Genomic DNA, 27,212 nt, shown 5'->3' on the forward strand with positions numbered 1-27,212 from the left:
AATTCTCATTAAGGCACAGCTTCTCTGTCTTGTACTGAATTAATCAAGAGTTTGTACCTCAGCTTAAAAATCTAATGTTTAAAATGAAAAAAATGAAAATTACCCAATGATTTACTCACCCTCAAGCCATCCATTGTGTATATGACTTTCAGACAAATACAATCAGAGATATATTTAAAAATATCCTGGCTTTTTCAAGCTATATAATGGCAGTGAATGGGGGCCTGATTTTGAAGCCCATCCATCATAAAAGTACTCCACACGGTTTCAGGGGGTTAATAAAGGCCTTCTGAAACAAAACTGTGGGTTTTTGTAAGAAAAATATCCATATTTACAGGAGAGAGGCCAATGGGCAAATTTGGCCATGATGCCGGGGTTACACCCCTACCCTTCGAAAGACATCCTGGGATTTTTAATGACCACAGAGAGTCAGGACCTCGTTTTAAAGTCTCATCCAAATGACAGTGCCTTTTTTTGACAGTACACTCTAAAAAATGCTGGGTTGAAAATGGACAAACCCAGCAATTGGGTTGTTTTAACCCAGCGGTAGGGTTAAATGTTTGCCCAACCTGCTGGGTAGTTTTATTTAACTCAGTTATTGTTTAAAAATTACTGTATTGCTTAATTAAAATTAACCCAAAGTATGTTGGAAATGAACATTTATTAATGTTCAATGAATAATTATTAGACAATAAACATTTATTAAATTGCTTATTAATAAATTTATATTAATAAACTATTAAACTATTAAATGTATATTAATAAAATATTAAAGCTTATTAATAAACATTCACCTTTTGTCTATTATTGTTGCCTCTAATTGCATCTTTTTTTTAATTTCCCAACTATTTTGGGTTCATTTTAAGCTAGCCATATAGCAATTTTTAAACAATAGTTAGTTTAAATAAAACTACCCAGCAGGTTGGGCAAACATTTAGCCCAACCGCTGGGTTAAAACAACCCAATCGCTGGGTTTGTCCTTTTTCAACCCAACTTGGGTTGTTTTTAACCCAGCATTTTTTAGAGTGTATAGTGTCCCCATCACTATACTGGGGCGTTAGGACCCACATAGACCACAGGGTGAGCACCCCCTGCTGGCCTGGCTAACACCTTTTCCAGCAGCAACCTAGTTTTCCCAGGAGGTCCCATCCAGGTACTAACAAGGCTCAGCCCTGCTTAGCTTCAGTGGGCAACCAGTCTTGGGCTACAGGGTGATATGGCTGCTGGCAAAAAGCTTGGAAGAGCCAGGATATTTTTAAATATATCCCAGATTGTGTTCATCTGAAAGAAGAGGGTGAGTAAATCATGGGATAATTTTCATATTTGGGTGAACTAACCATTTAAGTCACAGAAGAACAAATGTCTTGAAGACCAACATTAAGACTAGGCTCATTTTTAGTTTCATTTAGAGAGGTCTATTCGTTTATGTTCATGAATGGACAATGTACTATTCTTTAAAGTACTATTCTACTTATTACTACTCAGGAGTTTCCGGTAACAGCGTTCAACACACCTATATACAGCCAGTTACTCATGAGATTATTTTATGGCTGTCAATTGATTAAAAAATAATCATGTTCTCTGTGTTAACGTGAATTATCTTGAAACTGCCGAATTGTTCCTATAAATGTATTTAAATATATTTTGTGCATTCGGAATAGTGCTCGTCTTCTCATTAACAAGGTTTCTCTCTTACTGATCAAATTTCATACCTGTCGAGTTTACATTTTTAAATGAATTTGACTGATAAAAGGATTGCTTGTGTGCATTGGTGCTCTTACTCCAGTGTTTTAAAACATTTAATACAAATAAATAAAGGTTCGTACTGATCTTATTCATCAAGTTTCACACACTTCAGTATCGCGGTCACTAGTTTAAAGCACTGACACCCAGTCGCTGCTTTCTCGGATCGGCTTGAGTTGGATTAAAACTTCTCTGAAAATGTCAAGATTTTAAATCTTCTTGTGGACACACATTATAAGTGCCGTTTATTCAACTAGGTGAAACTATACATAACCGGAAATAAATGAGTTGTGCTATTTCAAAACGGAAGTTCAGTGCAAGTACTCCATAGCACACATTTGCAAAACTCTATACTCAATACTGTTCAATGCTTTCTAAAGACAGCAATTTCAGACAAGTAGAGCTGATCTGAGCTCTTTAGTGACTGTTGGTAGTGTAAATGTATGCATTGATAGTCACCGCTGGTTGAGTTCCTCTTGTGCCTTTTTCCTCTCTTCCTCCAGGCCTTTCTGCAGCTCTTCAGAAATCTTCTTTCTCAGTTCAGACTCATCCACTAAACAGAAGACAATACATACACATTAGGCGCTGAACTACTGCTTATACACTTATTCCAGAGCACTTGATTTTGTTGTTGCTTGTCATAGAAGGTCATAGGAAATGCCCTGTGGGTAACTAAGTTGAATGTTTTTTATTGTACACTTGAAGTTTCTTTGAGGCAGTTTGTACTTGTTTGTAAAGAAGTCTGTAAAGACGTTTGTAAGCAATATAGTGAGGTAGGATATTGTTTTGAGCCCTCAGGATATCTCTGTCTTATGAGGCAAAGCGAAAGAAACCAAAATACAGAGGACATGAGTCGCCTATACGCCTATGCACTGACAATGACTATAAAAAAAAAAAAACACTTTCAAACACACAATTCAAAACTACACTTCTCACATCTTAGTGATGATATCAACACCGCCGCAGTCAAACATGTCAGTGTGTGCCCTGTTCTTTATCTGGATGGCTAATTGTCCGTGAAAGCACAGCGGAGATATAAAACGGACAAACTCATAGCCTCCAGTGGAAAAAAATCAGCAGTACCGCAGCACTGCAGAGGCCTGGAGCTAGTGCATGACAGGAAGTCCAAGTGTTACAGATGGAGATACAGGCTTATAGTTTGAGTAAACAACCAACATTTAGTCTAAAAATAAATATATAAAACAAAAAAAGTACTAAAGCAATAATTCCTCACAGACATGTCCAAGTCAAATCTTTTGTTACAAATCCAAGTTGAGTCTTTCATTGTCAAGTCTAAAAGGAAGAATATGAGGTTTTACTTACAATTTTTTTTTAAACTTTTTTACATTTTACTTTTGAAATAAATTATTATTCACTAAGTAGGCAAATGATGGATCATTGTCCTTAAAAAAAAAACAAAAAAAAACTTTTCAGCATTTTTTCTTTTTTCAAAGTTATTTTTTTCTTCTAGTCTCTAATTTGGAGTAAATAAAAAGCAACTTTTGTGACATTGTGTTTCTTCAGACTTGTGTTTCCATCTCAGGTCCCCCACATTGGAGCATTTACAGATTTTTTAAAAACATTGTCAACTACTCTTATATGTATTTATTTATACTTAAAGTGCCCCTATTATGCTATTTTAAAGGTTTCTATTTTTGTTTTGGATGTCTCCTATAATAGGTTTACACACATCCAATGCACTTAAATTTTCTCACAATATACAATTCATATTACCTGATTTCTCAAAGAGTCTGAACACAGTTCGATTCAAAGATTCGGCCCATCTAAACCCCTCCTTTCCGCGAGCCTACGCTATTCTGATTGGTCAGACGGCCCAGTCTTTTGTGATTGGTCTACCACTTACAGTGCATGTCGGAAATGAAACGCCTATTACCATATCTGAATTTCAGCACTGGAGGCTTCCTTAGCACTTGTGACACAGTACACAATGATACGAAAAGTAAGTTAAAAGTAAGTGTATGCAAAGTGGATTTGCTGAAAATAGTCTTCGCGACATGATGACAACACAAACTAAACTCTTCTAGGCCTCAGCAACAACTGAAATACACAGGCATATTTAGAATCATTTCTTTCTTTTAGGAGACAATTACTTTATTTGTCATGCACTTTGAGCTTTAAAACTTTGCAGACCTTTTACATTAAAAAACATCTATGTTACAGTAGTTTAAAGTGATGTTTTATAAGCAGCCACTGGAAGGAGCAGTCAGTATGGGCGCCATATGGTTCAGTTGCGTAACAATGTTCATTTTAGAAACAATTTGAGACTGTAAAGCCAAGAGAGGAAACCTGTTGGGAGAGAAACACTTAAAAGTTCTCACTTACACCAACCTTCTTCAAGACTAATGAGAAATCTTCCTGTTGCCGTGACAATGCCGAAGAGGGAACCAAAATTAATTGCGGACGCTGGCACAGCATTTATCAAACAGCAGGCTAGTGTAATGGATACAGGCAGACAGGTGCTGTCTAAACCTCAAACCCACCATATACCATCAAATTAAATATATGGTTTGATAACAGAGATCCTTCACAGGTAACACATCTGATCTCCACCTGTAAAATAGGCGATCGTATTTTTATATAATGGTTTCCCTTCCACTCCAACTCTTTGACCCGCAGTTCTTCCACAACACAAAGGATCATTGGAGCATACACAAAAGCTTCATCTTCATTTGCAAATGTTTCCTCTACAGTTTAAAGCACGTATGCAAAAAATGACCAGGATGCTGATAAAGACAGAGAATTTGTAATGTCAATGAGCAGAGGTCAATATATATATATATATATATATATATATATATATATATATATATATATATATATATATATATATATATATATATATATATATATATATATATATATATAAACATCTGTACTTTTTACATGAAAAAAACAAAAAAAATGTTTGTTTTTATATATATATATATATATATATATATATATATATATATTATATATATATATATATATATATATATATATATATATATATATATATATATATATATATATATATATATATATATATATATATATAATATATATATATATATATATAATATATATATATATAATATAAAAACAAACATTTTTTTTGTGTTTTTCATGTAACAATTCCAGTAAAGACTTATTGTAGGGTCACATTTTAAATAAACAAAACTTATTTATATATTATTTAGTGCTGTAAAATAGATTTACCGTGACTAATCGCATCTAATATAAAAGTGTTTACATAATATATGCGTGCATACATATTATTACATTTATATATATTAATATATTACACAAGTATTTCATAATATAAATATATATATATATATATATATATATATATATATATATATATATATATATATATATATATTAATTGTATTTATAATTGAATTTATTTCTTAATAAATTTATTTAATAAAAATATAATTATAAATATGTATTATATAAGGCAACTGGAATAGTGTAATTTTGGTATATGTGTGGTTTCAGTTGGTTCTAAATTTTATCCTAAATTTAAACTAAATTTAAGTGTAAACTGATTGACTTAATCAGGAAAGCAGCATGAATCATTCACACGCAGATTCCATGCACAAATATGTGCCTACACACAGTTAGTGAATGAGGCCCCCTGTTATCAGCCTCTCAGAAAGAAAAATGTAGTCCTCACACTCGTTCTTTTTCTTTCTTTTCCATCAGGCTTAAGACTTTTCTTCAATGTCACATTTATTCAGGCTCTAGGTTCCCATAATTCATTAATTTAAACTGGGCTTTAATATTTAAAAAGGATAAAGAAAGGAATTCTGTGGATTCAAAGGATAACCAGCTTCTATGTTAAACCACCATCTGAGAGTCTTACGGGGCTTTTCGCAGGAGGTCACCGAAAACTCCAAAACGGCATTAACCGTCTGGGTGCCCGTGTCACTCCTGAGTGAGAACAGTAATGCTTAAAGATGAAAAACTCATCATCTTTAGATATTTCCGTCTATTTCACTCCCTCCATCACTCTCTGCAGAAATTTTAAAAAGTAGCTTCTGGGCAGTCAGGAGAGAGATAACAGACAGAGACAAATTGCGTGTCTCATAAGATGTTTCATTAATCTCCAGACCTGAGAAGAGGAGGGAGAGGCGGGGCTAATCTAAACCATTACACATTTCTCACGATCCAACTTAAATGATCTTTCTACACACATAAAGAGACACCCGGGAATATCAAACAAGGTGATCTTTCTTATTCTCATCCTAAACTTCCATCTTTTCGGATTTCATGGAAGTTTTCATGAAACAACATGCAAATGGTGCTAAAAGATCATTTCGTTATGATGTGTCACATGCTTCCCTCTTTTTTACTCTCTGAACTTGGTGGCGATCCTCAAGGAGCTACTTAATATGTAACAGAAAGAAAAGTATGTTTATGTATGGCTGAGACAAAGAAGGATTTGTGTGCAGCTAATTAGAGCGTAATGGAAAACGGTGTGTGGGCCCTGCGTATGAATATTCATGGTATGCTGAGAACGTGTAGGAGGATCAACCTTGACCACTGTCTAATCACCACGCGCAGAGACTCTGCCGTGATTTAGTGATGGACTCGATCATCCACAGAATCTCTTAATACCTCCACTCGTGGGCGCACATAATCAATGTCCCTCATTAAGGTCACAGCCTTTGACCTCAGAAGATGAGCTGAGCCTCTTAAGGCAAGAAAAGCTGTGACAGAGACAAAATTTAAGGAGCGAGTCATTGTGAAATGTCACAGCATTAAGTTTAATTGAGGTTTAATGTTTTTTAATAAATGTAGATACTGACGCAACGTTCAGACTGCAGGTAAACGTGACCCAAATCAAAATGGGACTCAAAACGTGACAACATATGTGCTTCTAAATCCGATACAGGTCAGATGTTTTGCAATGCGATCTCAGTTACATCGTAATTCATGTGAATTTTGTGTCACTCTAGAGCAGTGTTTCTCAACCCTGGTCCTGGAGGACCCCCAACACTGCAGGTTTTGGCCAATTAGAAGAAACTCCACTACCTGAAATGAGTGTGTCAGACAGAGGAGACTTTCAAAATGTGCAGTATTGGGGGGTCCTCCAGGACAGGGTTGAGAAACACTGCTATAGAGCAACATTCGTCACAATTCTGCGCTCATGGGAGTCACTTTAAAGATTTTACATACCCGATATTATCAAGACAGTTGAGAAAGCTAGCTGGAAGGACAGTGATGTGTCAGAACTTAAGTATTTGGCTAAGGTCAGGGTCATTACTGGTAGCGTGAGGCGATACCTGGACCCTACAGAGGTTGCACAAGCAGTCCAACTCCTCCAGGATGGCACATCACTACGTGCCATTGCCAGAAGGTTTGCTGTGTCTCCCAGCACAGTCTCAAGAGCATGGAGGAGATTCCAGGAGACAGGCAGTTACTCTAGGAGAGCTAGATAGGGCCGTAGAAGGTCTTTAACCCATCAGCAGGACCAGTATCAGCTCCTTTGTGCAAGGAGGAACAGGATGAGCACTACAAAGTGACCTCCAGCAGGTCACTGGTGTGAATGTCTCTGACCAAACAATCAGAAACAGACTTCAAGAGGGTGGCCTGAGGGCTCGACGTCCTCTAGTGGGCCCTGTGCTCACTGCCCGGAACCGTGGAGCTCGATTGGCATTTGCCATTGAACACCAGAATTGGCAGTTCTGACACTGGCACCCTGTGCTTTTCATATGAGAGCAGGTTCACCCTGAACACATGTGACAGATGTGAAAGGTTTTGGAGAAGTCGTGAAGAACATTATGCTGCCTGTAACATCGTTCAGCATTAACGGTTTGGTGGTGGGTAAATGATGGTCTGGGGAGGCATATCCATGGAGGGACGCACAGACCTCTACAGGCTAGACATGGCACTCTGACTTCCATTAGGTATCGGGATGAAATCCTTGGACCCATTGTCAGACCCTACGCTAGTGCAGTGGGTCCTGGGTTCCTCCTGTTGCACAACAATGCCTGGCCTCATGTGGCGAGAGTATGCAGGCAGTTCCTGGAGGATGAAGTAATTGATACCACTGAATGGCCCCCATGCTCACCTGACCTAAATCCAAAAGAACAGCTCTGGGACATTATGTTAAGGTCCATCCGACGGCGTCAGGTTGCACCTCAGACTGTCCAGGAGCTCAGTGATGCCCTGGTCCAATAGAACCAAATCCAATAGAACACCTCTGGGACATTATGTTTCGGTCCATCCGACGCCGCCAGGTTGCACCTCAGACTGTCCGGGAATTCAGTGATGCCCTGGTCCAGATCTGGGAGGAAATACCCCAGAACACCATCCGTCTCATTAGGAGCATGCCCCGACATTGTCAGGCATGCATACAAGCACGTGGGGGCCATACAAACTACTGAGTACCATTTTGAGTCACTGCAATGAAATTTCAGCAAAATTGACTAGCCTGCTGCATAATTTTTTCATTTTGATTTTCGGTCTTCTGTAGGTTAATAATTTACATTTTCATAAAAACGATGTGGCATCCTTTAATTCCTAACACATTACCAAGTCCATATCAGTATAGATATCCAGCATGATATTTTTTCCCCATTGAGATCTGATGTGAGATCTATTTCAAAGTGTTCCTTTATTTTTTTTTTGAGCAATGTAATAATAAAGGATAATATGTTTTAGCAAGTTTTCCTCGTTTCAAAGGGGGTGTGATGAGAAATACTGAGTTATGGTATTCACTGTTCCTAAAAAACACGACATACACTGTCACTGTATTACATAAATAATCCCAGAATACATTATATTTGATAACAAAAGTGTTTCTGTCATCATTATACCAAGGATGCACGAGCAAGCAAGAAATACGAACACGTGGGAGAGAGAAACCATGAGACAGATTGAGATGTAGGGAGTTATAGATAGATGGATAGAGAAAAAAACAAGTGTGTGTGAGCCTCCATGGTAGAGCTCATTAACCAGATCTGTGTCTCATTAATAGGGAGCTGTCTCATTATGTGCGATGCAGGCGGGCGTCTCTTTTTTCCTCTCTGTAAGTAGAGCCAGTTCATATAGTGTCAGCTCCAGCCCACAGACTCTGCACATCTCGGCAGGTTACACCACTATTAAAGGCCGAGGGGGCACACACAGAAATTTTGTCACGTATTTGAGCTGACAGCCACTGTTTCAATACATATTAGATGAGCTTAATTATGTGGAGGTGGGAGCAAGAAAGATCACAGCTCAGAAAAAAAAAAAAAAAAAAAGACTATGCAAGACATGGAGGAAAACTCAATGACCAAAGTCCATAGATGGTGCAAAGATATACTGTTTGACAAAAGGATACATTGTGGGTTGATGTTATAATGCACAATGTGTTTAAATATAATTTTTGCTGCAGTAGCCCCAAAACAAGTGACTCAGATTCCGTAACTGAAGAAAATGTCAAAGAATTGTGGGTTCCTAATAGGCGTCTCAGTTATAATCACTCAAAACTGCATCTTAACTTCTGATTGAAAGATCTATGAACAAAGTCTTGCTAATGAGAAGCAAAGCGGCTGCAAATGCGATCAGATCGACACACTTTTGGGAGGACATGCTGTTCGAGTTACCTTGGAGGCTGAACTGGCTTAAGTGGAGTTCCTAATTACAGCATTGATTCATTAACTCTATTACAAGTTAGAATTAATCGTTTCATTAGCACCCAGGCACACGCTATGAATCATAATATGGAAGGATCCAGGTCCACTCACTAACATCAAGAGGACTCAACTTTTAGAAAAAAAAATAATATACTGGTAATCTAATTTTTAAAAATCCATACGGTAGTATTTCAAATAAACCTCAATCATACATGAGTCAGCAGGTGTGCATTTCTGATTGATGTGCTTCATTTTTGCAACAAAAAAAAAAAGTATGTTAAAAAATCAGATAGTTTAGCCAACAACGTCACACCCTGATGTCCTTCCAAACCCGTAAGACCTTCGTTCATCTTCGACACACACACAAACAAAGCCATTTTTACTGAAACCTGAGAGATTTCTGCACTGTATACCTGAACAAGTTGGCAAAACTTCAACAATTAAAAACTTTATCAGTTAGATCAACATTTTTAAGTTAAGAAATTTAAAATTTAAGTAAGAAGAACTGGCAGATTTTTATTTTGTACTCAAACATTTTAATTGCTCTTATATATTTGAGAAAGCTATTTCATACATTTAACATAATATTATCATGTAATCTCAACTTAAATATTTTAGTAGTGGAAACTATATAATTTAGTAAATGCCAAGTTGCTTTGATGTGCAATAATGCTTTGATAGCATTATTGCTGAATGAGTACACAATTGCTTAATGAGTATATCATACCATATCAACCATATCAACGTAACCCCCCCCCCCCCCCAAAAGAACTCTTCAAAATTAGCATAGCAAAACAGTAAACACTAATAAATCTCACACTTAACATTAATCTTGCACACGTGTACACAAACAAATGTGAAGCTTTTGTGAAAATGCAAAGCATGCTGGGAAATATAAATCCCAGTGCAGTTTCAGTTCATTTACGTTTGTCTAAATTAAAAGAAACAAGTTCATAAAACTCAAAACAATGAAACAATTCAGATAACTCAAAATGTGTCAGTTTTGTGAACTCAAAAGAAAAAGAAAGTACTAAATACTCATAAAAGTTAATTTGATTGAACCAATTAGTTTACCCTACTCAAACCAAATAATTATTTTGAGCACTAGGGTTTACAGTGTGTCACTCAACCAAAAAATTGAATGCTTCAAAAAGTACATAAAGACATCAGAAAAATAATCCTTATAAATTAAGTGGTGTAATCCAAGTTTTCTGAAGATACATGATGCCAACAAATAACATTTACAATGCCTTCATGAACATTTTGAATCCTTTTTTGAAGTTTTGATGGAATTAACATTTATTAGAAGGACAAATATCTCTCCGATTTCAATAAAAATATTCATTAGTGTTTCGAAGATGAACAAAGGCTTATGAGCTTGGAACGACATGAGTAAATGATGACAGAAATTAGATTTTTGAATGAACTATCCCTTTAATAATAATATTCATACTGTCCCTGCCACAATAAAATGTATTAACTTTTTTCATGATTCTGTACAACAATAATGAATATTATGAATATTATGCATATAGTATGGTACTATATGCATGTTATTATTGTCCAGAACACTTTACTCAAGGAAAATTGCTGTGGCTCTACTCCACCCACGTACTCTGAATGTGTTTAAGAGAAGTTTGAATTCCATAGAATTACCAGAATGACTTGATCCATAATATTACCCCTTCACAATGGTGTACCAACACATTCAAAGTGCTTACAAGATGCAATTTACCCGAGAAGTGTCATTAAAGCTCATGAATGACAGGCACTGGAGTGCACTGTGCAGTATGTGTGAAATACCTGAAGGTGTAATTCACAAGCAAACAACATGAACACATGTATGTGTGTCAGCATTACATTACAGAACAATCCAACTCACCGGCGGGAGGTGGTGGTGGAGAAGCCACAGGTTCTTCTACGGTTGGAGGAGGGTGCGGGATAGTTTCAGCAGCGAAAGCGACAGGAGTGTCAAGTTCAGCTGGAGGGGAGGGGGCGTTTATTTCCACAGGTGGAGCAGAGACAGGTTCAGCAGCAGTTTTAGTGACAGGACAGGTAGGAATGGTTTCTACAGGGGGAGGAGGTGTGAAATGCTCAAAAGCAGGAGGAGCGGCAACAGAATTAGCAAGGGGAGGAGGGGGTCTGGGTTTGGAAGAGAGTGGTGGGGCAATAATTTCCACAGGTGGAGATGCTGTAAAAAGCTCAGCTTCAGCAGCAGGTGGAGCAATGGACTCACCTGCAGGGGTTGATACAACACCCACTGATGCAGCTGGTGCTGTCTCTACGGGAGGAGGAGGAGGAGGTGGAGGAGGTGCAGGGGTGGCCACTTGCTCAGGGAGTTTTACTCGCTCTGGCAAGGGAGGAGGAGGTGGAAGGTAAGTAACAGGGTCAGACGGAGGAGATATTGGCACCAGTGCTGGCAGAGGATCGACCACAGGGGGAGAAGTAGGAGGGCTTCTGCTGGGTGCCTGGAGCCTCGGTGGGCCTGAGGGTTCCTTCATGCGGTCGATGACCTTCTCTGAGAGCTGAAGAACAGAAAACAAATGTCAGTGTTGTAATCATAAAAATATTCTTGCTCATTCTGTAGTTTCAAACAGAATGTAAAATAAAAAAAATAAATAATCAAAGAAAAAGTACTTAAGCACTTGTGTTTTGACAGCATTTTTAAGATGGCATGTCAAGTTTAACTTAATATATAACCTAATATATATATTAAATAATAATAAAATAATGAAGCCCTTTAAGTTGCTGGATTTCAGTGTGAAGTATATATAAGTTATATTAAAAATATTTGTTTTTTTCTACTTCGCTTTAATTCATTTTATTTTCAGTTTCAGTGATTCTAGTTCTATAACTTCCTAAACTTATTTTACTTTTCACACAATTTACCCCCCGGTTTCACAGACAAGGCTTAAAGGTGCCCTAGAACGTTCTTTCAAAAGGTAATATAAGTCTAAGGTGTCCCCTGAATGTACCTGTGAAGTTTCAGCTCAAAATACCCCATAGATTTTTCTTTTATATAATTTTTTTAACTGCCTATTTTGGGGCATCATTAACTATGCACCGATTCAGGCTGCGGCCCCTTTAAATCTCACACCCTGCCTAGTCTGATGATTCAGCTGTGCACAGATCCAGACATTAACACCGCCTGCCCTTGTGTAATGCCTTGAACATGAGCTGGCATATGCAAATATTGGGGGCGTACATATTAATGATCCTGACTGTTACGTAACAGTCGGTGTTATGTTGAGATTCGCCTGTTTTTCGGAGGGCTTTTAAACAAATGAGATTTACATAAGAAGGAGGAAACAATGGTGTTTGAGACTCACTGTATGTCACTTCCATGTACTGAACTCTTGTTATTCAACTATGCCAAGGTAAATTCAATTTTTGATTCTGAGGCACCTTTAAGCTAGTCCTAGATTAAGATGCATGTTTGAGCCGTTTCAACTGAAAGCAACTTGCACTGACATATAATGTTTTTTTGTTTTTTTTCCTAGTGTACGTTTACAAAAGCTACATAAATACCCTAATTGAACTAAGGCGTAATCCTGGCTTAGACTGAGCCCTCTCTGTGAAACCAGGCCATTGTGTTTTTATTGCTCTGTGTTTGGAAGTGACAGGAATGTTTGATTATCCTTAGTCAGGGCCTACTAATTATTTATTAAAAATTTTAATAACAATTAAACAATAATAATAAAAAATAATAATAAAAACAATAATTGTAAAAATAAAAAAATATCTGAAATGAAAAGCTTATCTAGCATTATACTCTAGCATTATTGTTCTTTTTTTTTTGGAAAGAAATTAATACTATTCAGCAAGGATGCATTAAATTGATCAAAAGTGACAGTGAAGACATTTATAATATTGCAAAAGCTTTCTATTTCAGATAAATGCTATTCTTTTGAACTTTCTAACAACACCAACAAACAACAACAACAACAAAAAAACTGTACACAACTGATGTCCTTACAAGCCCATAAGACACAACATTGATAATAATAAGAAATGTTTATTGAGCAGCAAATCAGCATATTAGAATGATTTCTGAAGGATCATGTGACACTGAACACTGGAGTAAAGATGCTAAAAATTCAGCTTTGCCATCACAGGAATAAATTACATTTTAAAATATATTCAAATTGAAAACAGTTATTTTAAATTGTAAAAATATTTCACAATATTACTGTTTTTACTGTATTTTGGATCAAATGAATGCAGCCTTAGTGATCAACTTTTGAACACACATATCAAGCCTAATAACACATACATTTTAACAGACACACACACACATAACATATATATATATATATATATATATATATATATATATATATATATATATGTGTGTGTGTGTGTGTGTGTGTGTGTCTGTTGAAATATATGTATTATTAGGCTTGATATGCAACACTTATATTTATACAATAACTAGGGGTCCCTGCTTCATCTCTTCATATAGGCTGAAGACCACTGATATTATTTCTCATTTATGTAAACACTGAAAAACGCCTGCACAAAACTAAACAGTCTCTAAAAAAAATGTGAATAAGCTGCACATATGAAAACAAACGTTAAAAAAAAATAAAAAAAATCATATAGTAACGTTACTAGTATCAACTGACATACACAGCTGTGTGAAGGGTGACACTGTATAACCTGAATAGTATGAGTTAAGGGGGACGGGAACACAGTGCTGTCATGGTTGACATTGTGATGCTTGAACTGTAACAGGTGTCTGCTAAAGTTATTCTTCGTAGGCTTGCTTATCAATTGCATAACCTGTATTCCAGCTTAACTCGGTTTTCCAGGTCAGCTGAAGTAAGTGTCCAGGCAGACAGGGACAGAATGTTTATCCAGTTAGGTAAGTTAAGACTGTTAGCCTTCATCACGATCCTGCGCATGCATTCAAATCACAGCAGAGGTGAATTAGAGCCATGCGTCAGTATGCGTGATGTGCATTTGACAGGTGGAGGAGAACAGACATGTGTCACTCACCCTTATGCCCTTCACTATCGTTATGTTCTCATTTTCATCCGATTCAAAAGACACGCGGCGCGTGCTGCTGTTGGCTCCCATTTCTGGTCAAACAAGCCCCCTGGACTTTAACCAGCTAATTCATGTAAATCGTATCAGTAGTTATAAACTGTAAAGAGTTGACAGCTCTCTGTTCGTTACGCGCGAGCACCAGGGCCGCACGTTCCAGTTCAGAAACACACAGCGCTTCCGCTTTTAGCCCCTCCCACCTGGCACAGGCGAAGAAAGACGACTCTCATTCGTTGAGCGCAAGTGCTTAGTGTCTCTATTGGACAACACAAATGGAAGAAAAATGTCTTGCATTTCAAAGAATATTTATTTATTTATTTAAAACGAACAATAAGCATTTCATATCTATTTTAGAGAAAAATAATTCTAAAGAATTTGCTGCCATGTTACAATGACTTACAACAGGTCTGTGCTTTTTTAGCCTTTAAAAAAGCTGTAGCCTCAAGAATGTCTTCTAATATATATATATATATATATATATATATATATATATATATATATATATATATATATATATATATATATATATATATATACAGTACAGTCCAAAAGTTTGGAACCACTAAGATTTTTAATGTTTTTAAAAGAAGTTTCGTCTGCTCACCAAGGCTACATTTATTTAATTAAAAATACAGTAAAAACAGTAATATTGTGAAATATTATTACAATTTAAAATAACTGTTTTCTATTTGAATATATTTCACAAAGCAATTTATTCCTGTGATGGCAAATCTGTATTTTCAGCATCATTACTCCAGTCTCCAGTGTCACGTGATCCTTCAGAAATCATTCTAATATGCTGATCTGCTGCTCAAGAAACATTTAATGTGTACAATTGTACAAAATATTTGTGTACAATATTTTTTTCAGGATTATTTGATGAATAGAAAGTTCAAAAGAACAGTGTTAATCTGAAATCTAATCTTTTGTAACATTATAAATGTCTTTACTGCCACTTTTGATTGATTTAATGCATCCTTGCTGAATAAAAGTATTCATTTCTTTAATTTCTTTTCAAAAAAATAAAAATAAAAATTCTTACTGACCCCAAACTTTTGAACGGTAGTGTATAATGCTACAGAAGCTTTGTATTTCAGGTAAATGCTGTTCTTTTGAACTTTCTATTCATCAAGGAATCCTGAAAAAAAAGTACACAACTGTTTTCAACATTGAAAATAATCATAAATGTTTATTGAGCAGCAAATCAGCATATTAGAATGATTTCTGGATCATGTGACACTGAAGACTGGAGTAACGATGCTGAAAATTCAGCTTTGCATCACAGGAATAAATTACTTTGTCAAATATATTTAAATAGTACACAGTTATTTTAAATTGTAATAATATTTCACAATATTACTGTTTTTTACTGTATTTTTAATTAAATAAATGTACCCTTGGTGAGCAGACAAAACTTCTTTTAAAAACATTAAAAATCTTAGTGGTTCCAAACTTTTGGACTGTAATCTATATATATATATATATATATATATATATATATATATATATATATATATATATACATATATATATATATATATATATATATATATATATATATATATATATATATATATATATATATATATATATATATATATATATATATATATATATATATATATATATATATATATATAAAATAATTCTAAAGAATTTGCTTATATATATATATATATATATATATATATATATATATATATATATATATATATATATATATATATATATATATATATATATATATATATATATATATATATATATATATATATATATATATATATATATATATATATATATATATATAGCACTTTATAAAATAAATATGTTGTAAGTAATTTAGAGAGTTTTAAGGAATTTCATTTTTCAGCTGCTTTGAGGTTTGAAATAAAATTTTAAATGCCACAAAACCTGGAGGAAATTTGGAGGAATCTACATTTGTGTAAAACTTAATAATGTGGTCATTAAAAGCACATTACATTCTTTTTAACCATTCATGCTTTCTTTCCCAAAAGTGCTTTAATACAATCGTAGAAAAGAAGTTCCTGAGCTCGTCATGTCAAATGAGCTGTGTGTGGGTGTTCAGAGATGTGGGTCTTCTGTCCTTTAGTGGGTGGCTGTCTTTGTCTACATGCCCTCAGGTGTCATCGTGACAACCTTTTATCCTGCACTAGGTGATGAGAAATAACTTAAGTCCTGTGTCATCAGCAAAGGACAGTAGATTGTTCAGAAATGATGGGCCTCAGAGGAAGCTGATAAGAACTTCTGGATCTGACTAAAGGCTCAGAGGAGTTAAAAGAAAAAATAACCTCAGAGTCTCCGTGATTGTTTCCTTTTTTGAAGGGGCACAAAATTGGCCACTATGTTATCTCTGCTGTCCACGGACACATCAGTCAAAGAGGAGACTGCCAGATCGACCCTTTCCCACACAATCAATGCCCTTTCCTCCCTGGTTTGTTACAGCAAAGATCGTCAGGAGATAGAGGGGAGCAGGTCCAGAGCCATATATCCTAACAGAAAGCAATTAACAACCTTCACCTTTCGCTCCATACTGCTCCCCTAGCTGTTTGTTTTGATTGTTGTTTTGAATGTTTTGTAAAAGAATCTATCACATTCTTTTGAGTGTTTTGGTTATCAAAAGCAGTCTGCACAATGATTTGTTTAAAATTTAATGTACATTAAGTTACTTTTAGTATATATTTTATTTGTTATTATAAATTATTATTTAAATGCATGTTAGTATTGTCTAATATGTGAATTATATTTATTATATATAATGACTGCATAAACTGACAAATGAAAAACAAAAATGTGATTAATTTTTTATTTCAACAAAGACCCCAACGTTTACAAACTAAAGGATAATAAATGGAATATTCTAAGAAGGTTAGAATGCATAAAATTCTGAAATGAACTAAAGCATATTGTATTATCTTGTTATAAATGTTAGATAATAAGAGTCTTACAAGTAATTGAAATTCTTTGAAGAATTCCCATTTACCAAAATCTTTTTTGAAAATGAAAACAACAACAACAAAATGTATTTGTTTTTTTAGATTTACATTTATGAGTGTACAATTTTGCATGGAATAGTAATAACTAGCTAACTTATTAAGAAAAGGGTCTATTTTCAAAGAGGCACCAAAAACACTCTTTTTTTTTGGCTAATACAGAAGTTTGGGATATATACCTTTTAATAAAATTACAGCCAATCCAAAATGCTTTGCAATAAATAGTTCCATTGTTTCTTCAAAGTGATGAAAAATTTTGCAATTAGGCCTAGGTGAAATACGAACTTTGCAAGTTTATAGTTTACTAGTTGGTATTACATATACATATGGTTCTTTGAAACGAACTGTTCGAAAGAATCGAGTCGCGGAAATGAATCGGACCTCCTCTCTTTTACCACCATCCCTCACGGCATACTGTTCATGGCAGCACAAAGACTTCATTTCCCTACGATCCCTGTGCGACTGAGCGAGGCTTCCCATTGGCTGACGTCCGTCACGAGTTGTTTGGGTGTAGTTAGGGAAAGATGGCAGCCGACACAGGCAGATACAGGAGCGCTGTCTCCAAAAGCAAAGACCCCTCCGGTTTACTTATATCTGTAATAAGGTGAGCACGATATTTTTACAATGTCTGTGCCGGCCAGCTTGATTTTGCCTGCGTTAAATCTTTGCACCCTGATTTTGCGACGCAAAGGACATGAATGGATACCCGCTTAGCATGTTTGCTAACGATACATCCTGTTATTTTACCATATTGAGTTATTTCAATTATGGATTAAATAACAAGAAGTTCTTAAGAGGCTTTACGTCTCATCAGCTCAAGGTTATAGATTGCCGTTTGGTTTTCTGAATGACAGAATTTGCAGGCAAACGTACAAACGTGTTTAAATGGACTCATTGTTTTGACAGGACTGGCAGAGATTCAGAATAGAGACCGTGTTTCAAAAATATAGGGAACTGTTTACTTATACAGCACTGTTTGAACATCATAGACGCAGTCTGCGTATTTGTCTTGGTTGTCAACACATAAACAATACACCACAACATACAAGAGCAAAAACACGAAAATGCTACAATAGAAAATTGGTCCCACTTTAAATTAAGCGTCTATATAATTAACTAACTACTGTCTATATCATATACTATACTGTCTATATTAACTAAGCTACTATGTACTCAGATTTAAATACAATGATTTGATACAATGCACTTATTGTGTACATACATATTTTTACATTGCACTTATATTTAAAAAAAATACTTGAATCTGTTATTAATTTCTGTAATTACATCTATAATTACACTGTTGACCCTTCCTTTACCTCTTAACCCACCCTTAACCCTACCCGTACCACCAAACCTGTCTCTAGCCTTACCCGTATCCCACCTTAATTGCAACAAAAGTATTTTGCAGATTACAACATGAATGTGATACATAAGTTATTTTTTGATGTAAGTATGTACAAGTTAAAGACTCCTAATATAAAATGTGACAGGAAATCATATAAATTGCAGTGAAAAAACACTATATATACTATACATTAATATTTGGTTTAGTCTGCACAGTTTTTTTTTTTATTTGAGGCAATTGAGAAGGCAGGGAAGAAGCTATCAGCTATCATGAAGACGGGAAGTTCTTGTACATATAGACTTCCATTGCCTCGTGACAGATCTTATGGTGCAGCTCTTCTCAGCTGATGATAGATGGCAGCCAGAACCCAATATAATGTGCTAAAGTTAATGCATAAAAGATAGTGATAGTTACAGTATGTTTACCAGACTGGTGGTAATGCCTGGTTGAGTTGTAATGAACTTTTTACTTGCTTACATAGATTAAACCTATTTTTTTCCATTGAGCCCAGTTGAGCTGATAAGGTGTCAGAGATCCATCACTCTGCTTCACGGCTCTTTTATCTCCATTTTATCCATCAGTCATTTCCATTAGGATGTCTTCAGGGCAATCCATTGGGGTCACAAAAGAGTGAGTCTATGTGCCAGAGCTATATCTACCTGATCTGTGCTTCTCTGCAAGCCTGAAGGGACCTTTCCCTACTGAATACCAGCTCTCAGACGTTCTTTCTCTCTGAGACTGGAATGAATGTAATGAGCTCTTTTGGGAGATTGTGCTGCCTTTCTTTCATTTACTCTGATTTAAAGCCACACCACAGTGGAAATGAGTTCAGGACAGACTTTGAGAGCTTAGCTGTAATGTCTGGCAGTCTGCGGTCTGGGACACTTGGTGGATTGGCACCGGCCCCAGCGGGTCTCTCTGAGTGGGTGGGCGTCTGATGATGGATTGTGGTGAAATTGTGTCTGCGATGGGCAAAAATCCAACTACATCTATCTGAAAGTTTGTATCATAATGATGACGAGATGAGCTTATATTGGGTGCAGCCTTGTCTCTGGCATTCATGCTGTGCTCTGTAGAATATTTAAGTGTATTGCAGTCACAGTTTTCTGGTGTCAGAAATGGCAAGAAAGCCAGCTCAAAAGATTCTAGAGGAGTATCATGGCCATTCAAACATGTATACCCTTATTTCCATGATTTTTGTAGGTATAAATAGGTTGTCTTGGATATGAAATGTATATATAAAATTTAAAAAATATATATTGTCCTTGTTCATTTAGTAGAAATAAATTCTAATTAAATTAAATTATAGATAAATTGTTATACACCGCATTTCAAATTATTATGCAAGTAACATATCAGTAAGATTTCAGTAGAATAAACATTCAGATTTTAGTTTTTCTAAGAAAATGTATGTTTGTTTATTTATGCATGTCTTTTTAGATTACTGGTATGAATCTCAGACAAAATAATTTGCCAGGTCTACTTAGGTCTATGGAAACCCTACTTAGAGGTTGTTCCACATTATTAAGCAAGTCACAGTTCTCATGCCTTATGGAGAGGAAAAAAGATCTTTCTGGAGATGAAAAGCATGATATGGTGCAATGTTGTGCAAAAGGCATGAAAACAACTAATATTGTGTGAAACTGAATGGAGATTATCAAATTATCATAAGATTTCTGAGTGATTTAGAGCACAGAAAAAAATTAATTGTATTAAAAGGGCAGCTATAAAAAAATCCAGTGTTGAGCAGCAAACAGGTATTTGAAGCTGCTGGTGTCTCTGGAGTCTCAAGAAGCTCTCCGTGCAGGCTGGCAGTTGTGCGTAAAGATGCATTTCAGCCATCACTAACCAAACCTCACAAAGAGAAACATTTACAGTGGGTGTAGAAATACATTTTCAAACAGTTTTATTGCTGTGCTGTTTTTTTGCAGCATGGGATAGTGCATAATGCATTGTATTTCAGAAGGCACTATCCTCCTTTTTATATCATAGTTGAAAATGGCCAGTTATGAACTTCACATATCTTGCAAAAGTCATTTTAATACCCTCAGAGACCCTAAAGGGACCTTCCATCTCACTTCCCAATATTCCAGCCCAAATCATCACCCACCAGCTCCTTGCTGACATCGCAGTCGGGAACGTGGTGGCCATTCACCAACCATCCAGAAATCCATCTGTTTAGACCATCTATTGTAGTACAGCATTAGTCAGTGAATAAAACTATTTAAAAAAATGAGTCTTCATGTATTTCTACACCCACTGTAAATGTTTCTCTTCGTGAGGTTTGGTTTGGAGTGGCTGAAATGCATCTTTACGCACAACTGCCAGCCTGCATGGAGAGCATCTTGAGACTCCAGAGACACCAGGAGCTTCAAATACCTGTTTGCTGCTCAACACTGACTTTTTTTATAGCTGCCCTTTTAATACAATACATTTTTTTGACAGGAACTTTCATTAATAAGCCTTTATCTGATTGAGTTCTGCTGTGCTCTAAATCACTTGCAAAGCTTATGATAATTTGATAATCTCCATTCAGTTTAACACAATATCAGTTGTTTTCATGCCTTTTGCACAACATTGCACCATTTCATGCTTTTCATCTTCAAAAAGATCTTTCTTCCTCCCCATATTGCATGAGAACTGGACTTTCTTAATAATGTGGAACAACATCTAAGTAGGGTTTCCATAGATCTGGCAAATTATTTTGTCTGAGATTGATACCAGTTATCTAAAAAGACATGGATAAATAAACAAACAAACATTTTCTTAGAAAAACTAAAATCTAAATGTTTATTCTACTGAAACCTTACTGATATGTCACTTGCATAATAATTTGGAACGCTGTGTATGTATAAACACACACACACTATAATTTTATTTATCTTTTGGTCAGGACACTGTCCAGCAGTGATGACGTGCAGGATCGAGAGACGGAGAAGTTCCGCCTGGAGGACGCCTATGAGAAGTGTGACCGAGATCTGGACGAGTTGATCGTTCAGCACTACACAGAGCTCACCACAGCCATCCGAACCTACCAGAGCATCACTGAGAGAATCACCAGCTCTCGCAACAAGATCAAACAGGTGTGTGACACATTTGCATTTGGAAACTCACTAATAAGCATGAATGTATGTTTTAGATCATAAGTTTCAACATTTGCAGACTCAGGGACCCCGTTCCAAGACTCTTAAGGTGATGATACACGGGACAACTTTTTGAGCAATGTTGCCAGGCAATGTCGCCGATATGATGATGCTTGGGCACTCTTCCATTAAGAATGGGAAAAAAATGTTGATCTAATGTATCCAGATAGAAAATTGTTGCCCATTTTCAATGGGAAAGTGCCCAAGCATCATCACTCGGCGACATTGCCCGGCAACATTGCTCAAAATGTTGCCCCGTGTATCATCACCTTTAACCAGGGACCTCCTGTATAATGACACTAAATTTTACAATATATTCCATTAACAGTATTAAATAGCATTATAAAATGCTTAACACATAGTTAATTGCAAATATAGAAATTGTCATGAATATTTAGGCGCTATATATTTTACTACTGTTCAAAAGTTTGGGGTCGGTAAGATTTTTAAAAATGTTTTTTTTTTTTTTTTTAAATGCTTTATGTTCACTAAAGCTGCATTTATTTGATCAAAAATACAGTAAAACAGTAATAAAATAACAATTTAAAATAACTTTTCTATTTCAATATATTTTAAAATGTATTTTATTCCTGTGATAGCAAAAAAAAAAAGTGCATCCACCCATCGTAAAAGTACTCCGCACATTTATAAAGGCCTTCTGAAGCGAAGCGATGGGTTTCTGTAAAAAAACATCCATATTTAAAACATTATTAACTGTAATAATTAGCTACCAGCAGATGGCTGTACACATCAATTTGCGGCGGAAAAGTGACCCGACACATGATGTAATGACGAACGCTGAAGCGCAGAGGATAGAGCAAATCAAAACACCGGTCACAAATTAGAAGTCTATACCAAGAAATTTTAAAGAGAAATGTCAGCGGATTTAAGCGAAGAGGAGCTTGGGTTTGTTGCACAACCATATTTGTTTACTTTGCGTCACGGGTTACTCTTGTGGTGCAAGTCGACTTGCACAGAATGCGTACGATTGTCTGCCGGAAGCGAGTTATTTTAGATTATAAAGTTTTAAATATGGACATTTTTCTTACAAAAACCCACCGCTTCACTTCAGAAGGCCTTTATTAACCCCCTGGAGTCGTATGGAGTACTTTTACGATGGGCGGATGCATTTTTTTGGCTTCAAAATCAGGCCCCCCATTCACTGCCATTATATAGCTTGGAAGAGCCAGAATATTTTTAAATATATCTCTAATTGTATTTGTCTGAAAGAAGAAAGTCTACACCTTGGATGGCTTAAGGGTGAGTAAATCGTGAGGTTATTTTCATTTTTGGGTGAACTATCTCTCTAATTTGCCCTTGCTGAATAAAAGTATTAACTTCTTTCAAAACAAAAAAGAAATATTTACCAACCCCAAGCTTTTGAATGATAGTCTGTCTTCTTCCCAGACCCCCTGGAGAGTACCTTCAGGGACCCTGGTTAAAATCCCTAATTTAAGGCAGATGCACAATGACTCAGTACTATATTTTAATAACATAGGCACGTAGCTGCCAGTCACACAGTAATACATCTTCATGTTGTCAGTTTGTTTATGACTGATTGAAATAACTTCCTAACTGCAAAGATTTTTTTTTTTCTGGTCAGCAGCTGGTGAAGATACAACTAAAATACAACTGCTGCTTTATAGCCCACATAGTTCTATAATAACCTACCAATACGTAAACACACACAAACTGCATGCAGTCTTATATAATACTGGCTGTAATACCCAGGGAATGTTTTATAAGACATAATTAGAGGGAAAACAACATGCTGTAGCAGTTTGACGCAAAAAGGGAAATTAAAAGCAAATCAACCGCTATTTTTTGTGTTTTTTTTGCTTAAACGTCGCTCTCAGCGATGCGGCCTGATGGGTCGTCCCTCAGGCTTCTGGTGTCAGGCTTCCTACACACACACACACACACTCAAAATTGCCTCAGAGCACATAGAGAATAGCAGTTCTGTCTTCATGCTGCTGAAGTATTTGATGAGAGGTGCCAAGGGACCCCCAATCACCACCTTTACTCATTATTATTTAAAGACACAGGTGACCGAGTTTATTTATTGTACTCTTGAAAGATGTGTTTGAGTCAAGGACTCACAAAACCTTTCCCTGTGTGTCTCAGTGTGCTTGTGTGAGAGTGTAAGTGGGAAAACGGAAGGCATAAACCCAACGCAGCCAATAAAACCTAACAATGTTCATTAATTTTGCTGTTTGTTTATCCAGCTTTGGGATTTGTTCACAATTGCTGCATGTTTTGTAAGCTCTTTTAAGAACATTAAAAATGAACTAATTACTGCTTCCCACGCCACCCGAAACGGGCTCAAAACATGGTGAACCATCATAAAAGAAACATTAGAAATCACTAGTAATTGTCTTCGATGTCTGAAATAATATCCTTGTAAATTAGCCACTAAGCTTGCATTTTAATCTACTGCAAAATGTTTGTTTATCATCTTCTCCCCCGCTGCTGACACACTTGAAAATAATTATGCAAAGAAAAAAGAACTGTGAAAGGAAAACTGCGAAACTGATGCTTGTTTTATCAAGTGTCTTTTACTATTCTCCTGATATGGTGTGTGTGTGGACTTCTCTCCGCTCAGGTCAAGGAGAACCTGTTATCCTGTAAGATGCTCCTCCACTGTAAACGAGATGAACTGAGGAAGCTGTGGATCGAGGGTGTCGAGCACAAGCACGTTCTGAGCCTGCTAGACGAGATCGAGAACATCAAACAGGTTCCTCAGAAATTGGAGGCGTCTATGGCTAGCAAGCACTACCTGCACGCCACAGATATGCTGGTGAGTGTATGTTTGTGGTTGCTTGTGAATATGTTGCTGTGAAAAATTTCATTCATTCCATGGTAAGTACATACTAGCTGATTTTTTTTCTTTTCTCTAGCTTGATCTCTGATATATAAAAACTACTAAAATAATTATAGATCTTTACCTTGACATCTTTACCAGTCCAATAATATTATTTCAACTAATTTCATCATGTGCATCTTGGGATGCTTGGGAAGGGGTTCTTGTGTATACAATAATTACTTTAAGTACAGTAATAATTACTTTAATTACAATAATTATATATACTTTGAATACAGGCCATAACCAAGTCTTGAACTTTTTTTTTTTTTTAATTAAAAGGAATTAAATATGGTATAAGAATGGTATGTCTAATATGTCAATAGGGGGGCAATTTGACCATTTTTAATTATTGGGTGGGACTTGTCCCCCTCAATATCTATGGTGGTTATGGCTCTGGTATACAGTAATTACAATAAGTACTTGTATTTTTTTAACTAATGAGCGAAGGAACATTACCTCGCTATTTAGTTCAATAAAAAAATAAAAAAAGTAAATAAATTATATATTTAGATATTTTTTTGTGAATTTATTGTTAATTTGTGTAAAGAAACATTTACAAAATAGCATATACTGTTTTTGAAAAATATATATTTTTGTATATAAGATATTGCAAACGATATTTCAGAGAAATTATAAAGAAACTTAAAGAAACTCCATTAGATGAAAAGGTCCTTTAAATTATGAAAACATTAATGTAGTTGTTCCTGTCCTTTCCTGTCCTGTCATTTCCAGTTCCTCTCCATATTTACACAACCGTTAAAATGTTTGACATTAAGGTACATTAAATAATTAATATTCCTATTCAGCAAGGACACATTAAATTGACAGTAAAGACATTTAGAATGTTACAAATTTCTATTTCAAATAAAGGTTTAAACTTTCTGTTCATCAAACAATCCTAAAAATGTATCATAGATATTAAGCAGAGCAACTGTTTTCAACATTGATAATAAGAAATATTTCTTTATCAGAAAATCAGTATATTAGAATCATTTCTAAAGGATCATGTGACACTGAAGATCAAATAAATGCAGCCTTAGAGAGCATACTTCAAAAATATAAAATGTATCGGACCCAAACTTTTGAACAGTAGTGTACTGTATTTACTTTATTTTTCAGACCAGCATAGTTGGGAGTGACATGAAGTTATTTATAAGTGAGAGGGGAAATGGCATCAAAACCGCATAGTGTGTCAGGCAGTGTTGTAGTCGAGTCACCAACTGTCGAGTCCGAGTCGAGTCTCGAGTCCCAATGTTCGAGTCCGAGTCCAAGTCCGAGTCACCAAAAAAGAGTCCGAGTCGAGTCCAAGTCGAGTCACCATTACCAGAGTTCGAGTCCGAGTCGAGTCTCGAGTCCTCGGTGTTCGAGTCCGGGTCGAGTCTCGAGTTTAAAATTAAATTTAAAAATACTTAAAACGTAAAAATCAATACGATATGCTGAGAGAGAGAGAATGGAGACTCGAGTCCGAGTCCAGGACTCGAGTACTCCATCACTGGTGTCAGGAGTATGTGCGTTGAAAAGTGCTGATTAAAATGTGACCTATTCAGCTACGCTGCTCTGGTCAGATGATGCTTTCCCACTGAATTAATCAAAGCTCATGGGCCAAAAACATCATCATCAAGGAGCTGTATTTCTAGGTGTTTTTTTTTTAGCTTCTAGGTTTCACTTTGTGTTCTTTTTCAGTGTGCTTTTTTAGCACATTTTTATCAGTGTTTTATCACACTGTTTCTTTGGGTACACTTGCATCTCCCACTCAACAGGGGAAATCAGTGAGTAGCTGTGGTCAGAGATGACAAGCTTCCATCCTCCTGCTTTCTCAGATCCCTCTGGTGTTCTTCACATCCTCTGAGAGGTTCTTCTCTTCCTGTGTGTGTGACTGTGTTAAATCTGACAAGGAGTATTGGGACTGCCAACAGAGATTACGGTGTACACGGTGTTTCAATTTGCAACTCTCATCTGAAAATGCTGTCCCTCACTTTTCACTTTTCTGTGTCTGTTAGCTACATGAACACACACACACACACACACACACACACACACACACACACACACACACACACACACACACACACACACACACACACACACACACACACACACACACACACACACACACACACACACACACACACACACACACACACACACACACACACACACACACACACACCTGTAACTGTCGTACCTGTCAGTCTGGTTAACTTCTCTAGTGTGTGCTTTTCAGATGAGCTGTCATTCATTACCTCACATCTGTTGAGCTGGCCCTTTCCTCTCTTTCAACTATTTACTTAATTCTGTTTATTTCCTCTTCCCTTTCCTTTTTGTATTATTTTCCTTTTCCTCCTCTACTTGTTTCTTTTAACTCTTTTACCTTACCTTACTCTTCTTGTCTTTAACTTCCACTTTTCTGTTTCCTTTCCTTTC

At 36.1% G+C, this 27,212-nt stretch overlaps 2 protein-coding genes across 5 annotated transcripts in view; one reads left to right on the forward strand and one right to left on the reverse strand.

Moving 5' to 3' along the window:
• Nucleotides 1-14,605, reverse strand: part of chchd3a (coiled-coil-helix-coiled-coil-helix domain containing 3a) — an 81,804-nt gene extending 67,199 nt beyond the window's left edge. For 2 of the 4 annotated variants that reach the window (XM_067391872.1, XM_067391871.1), the window contains exons 1-4: nucleotides 14,373-14,605; nucleotides 11,611-11,899; nucleotides 11,257-11,442; nucleotides 2,203-2,296 (exon numbers count right to left, since the gene is read on the reverse strand). In XM_067391872.1, coding sequence (XP_067247973.1) covers nucleotides 2,203-2,296; nucleotides 11,257-11,442; nucleotides 11,611-11,899; nucleotides 14,373-14,453 — 650 coding nt within the window. In that variant the 5' untranslated portion in view covers nucleotides 14,454-14,605. The remainder of the gene's footprint in view (nucleotides 1-2,202; nucleotides 2,297-11,256; nucleotides 11,443-11,610; nucleotides 11,900-14,372) is intronic. The other 2 variants (XM_067391874.1, XM_067391873.1) reach the window with 1 other exon arrangement.
• Nucleotides 14,606-17,955: 3,350 nt separating this feature from the next.
• exoc4 (exocyst complex component 4) overlaps nucleotides 17,956-27,212 on the forward strand; it is a 146,440-nt gene continuing 137,183 nt past the window's right edge. The window contains exons 1-3 of the mRNA XM_067391025.1: nucleotides 17,956-18,038; nucleotides 21,676-21,865; nucleotides 24,528-24,722. Of these exons, the coding sequence (XP_067247126.1) occupies nucleotides 17,959-18,038; nucleotides 21,676-21,865; nucleotides 24,528-24,722 (465 nt within the window). The 5' untranslated portion in view covers nucleotides 17,956-17,958. The remainder of the gene's footprint in view (nucleotides 18,039-21,675; nucleotides 21,866-24,527; nucleotides 24,723-27,212) is intronic.

Source organism: Chanodichthys erythropterus, chromosome 8 (genome assembly GCF_024489055.1).
Source record: "Chanodichthys erythropterus isolate Z2021 chromosome 8, ASM2448905v1, whole genome shotgun sequence".
Classification (NCBI taxonomy): Eukaryota; Metazoa; Chordata; class Actinopteri; order Cypriniformes; family Xenocyprididae; genus Chanodichthys; species Chanodichthys erythropterus.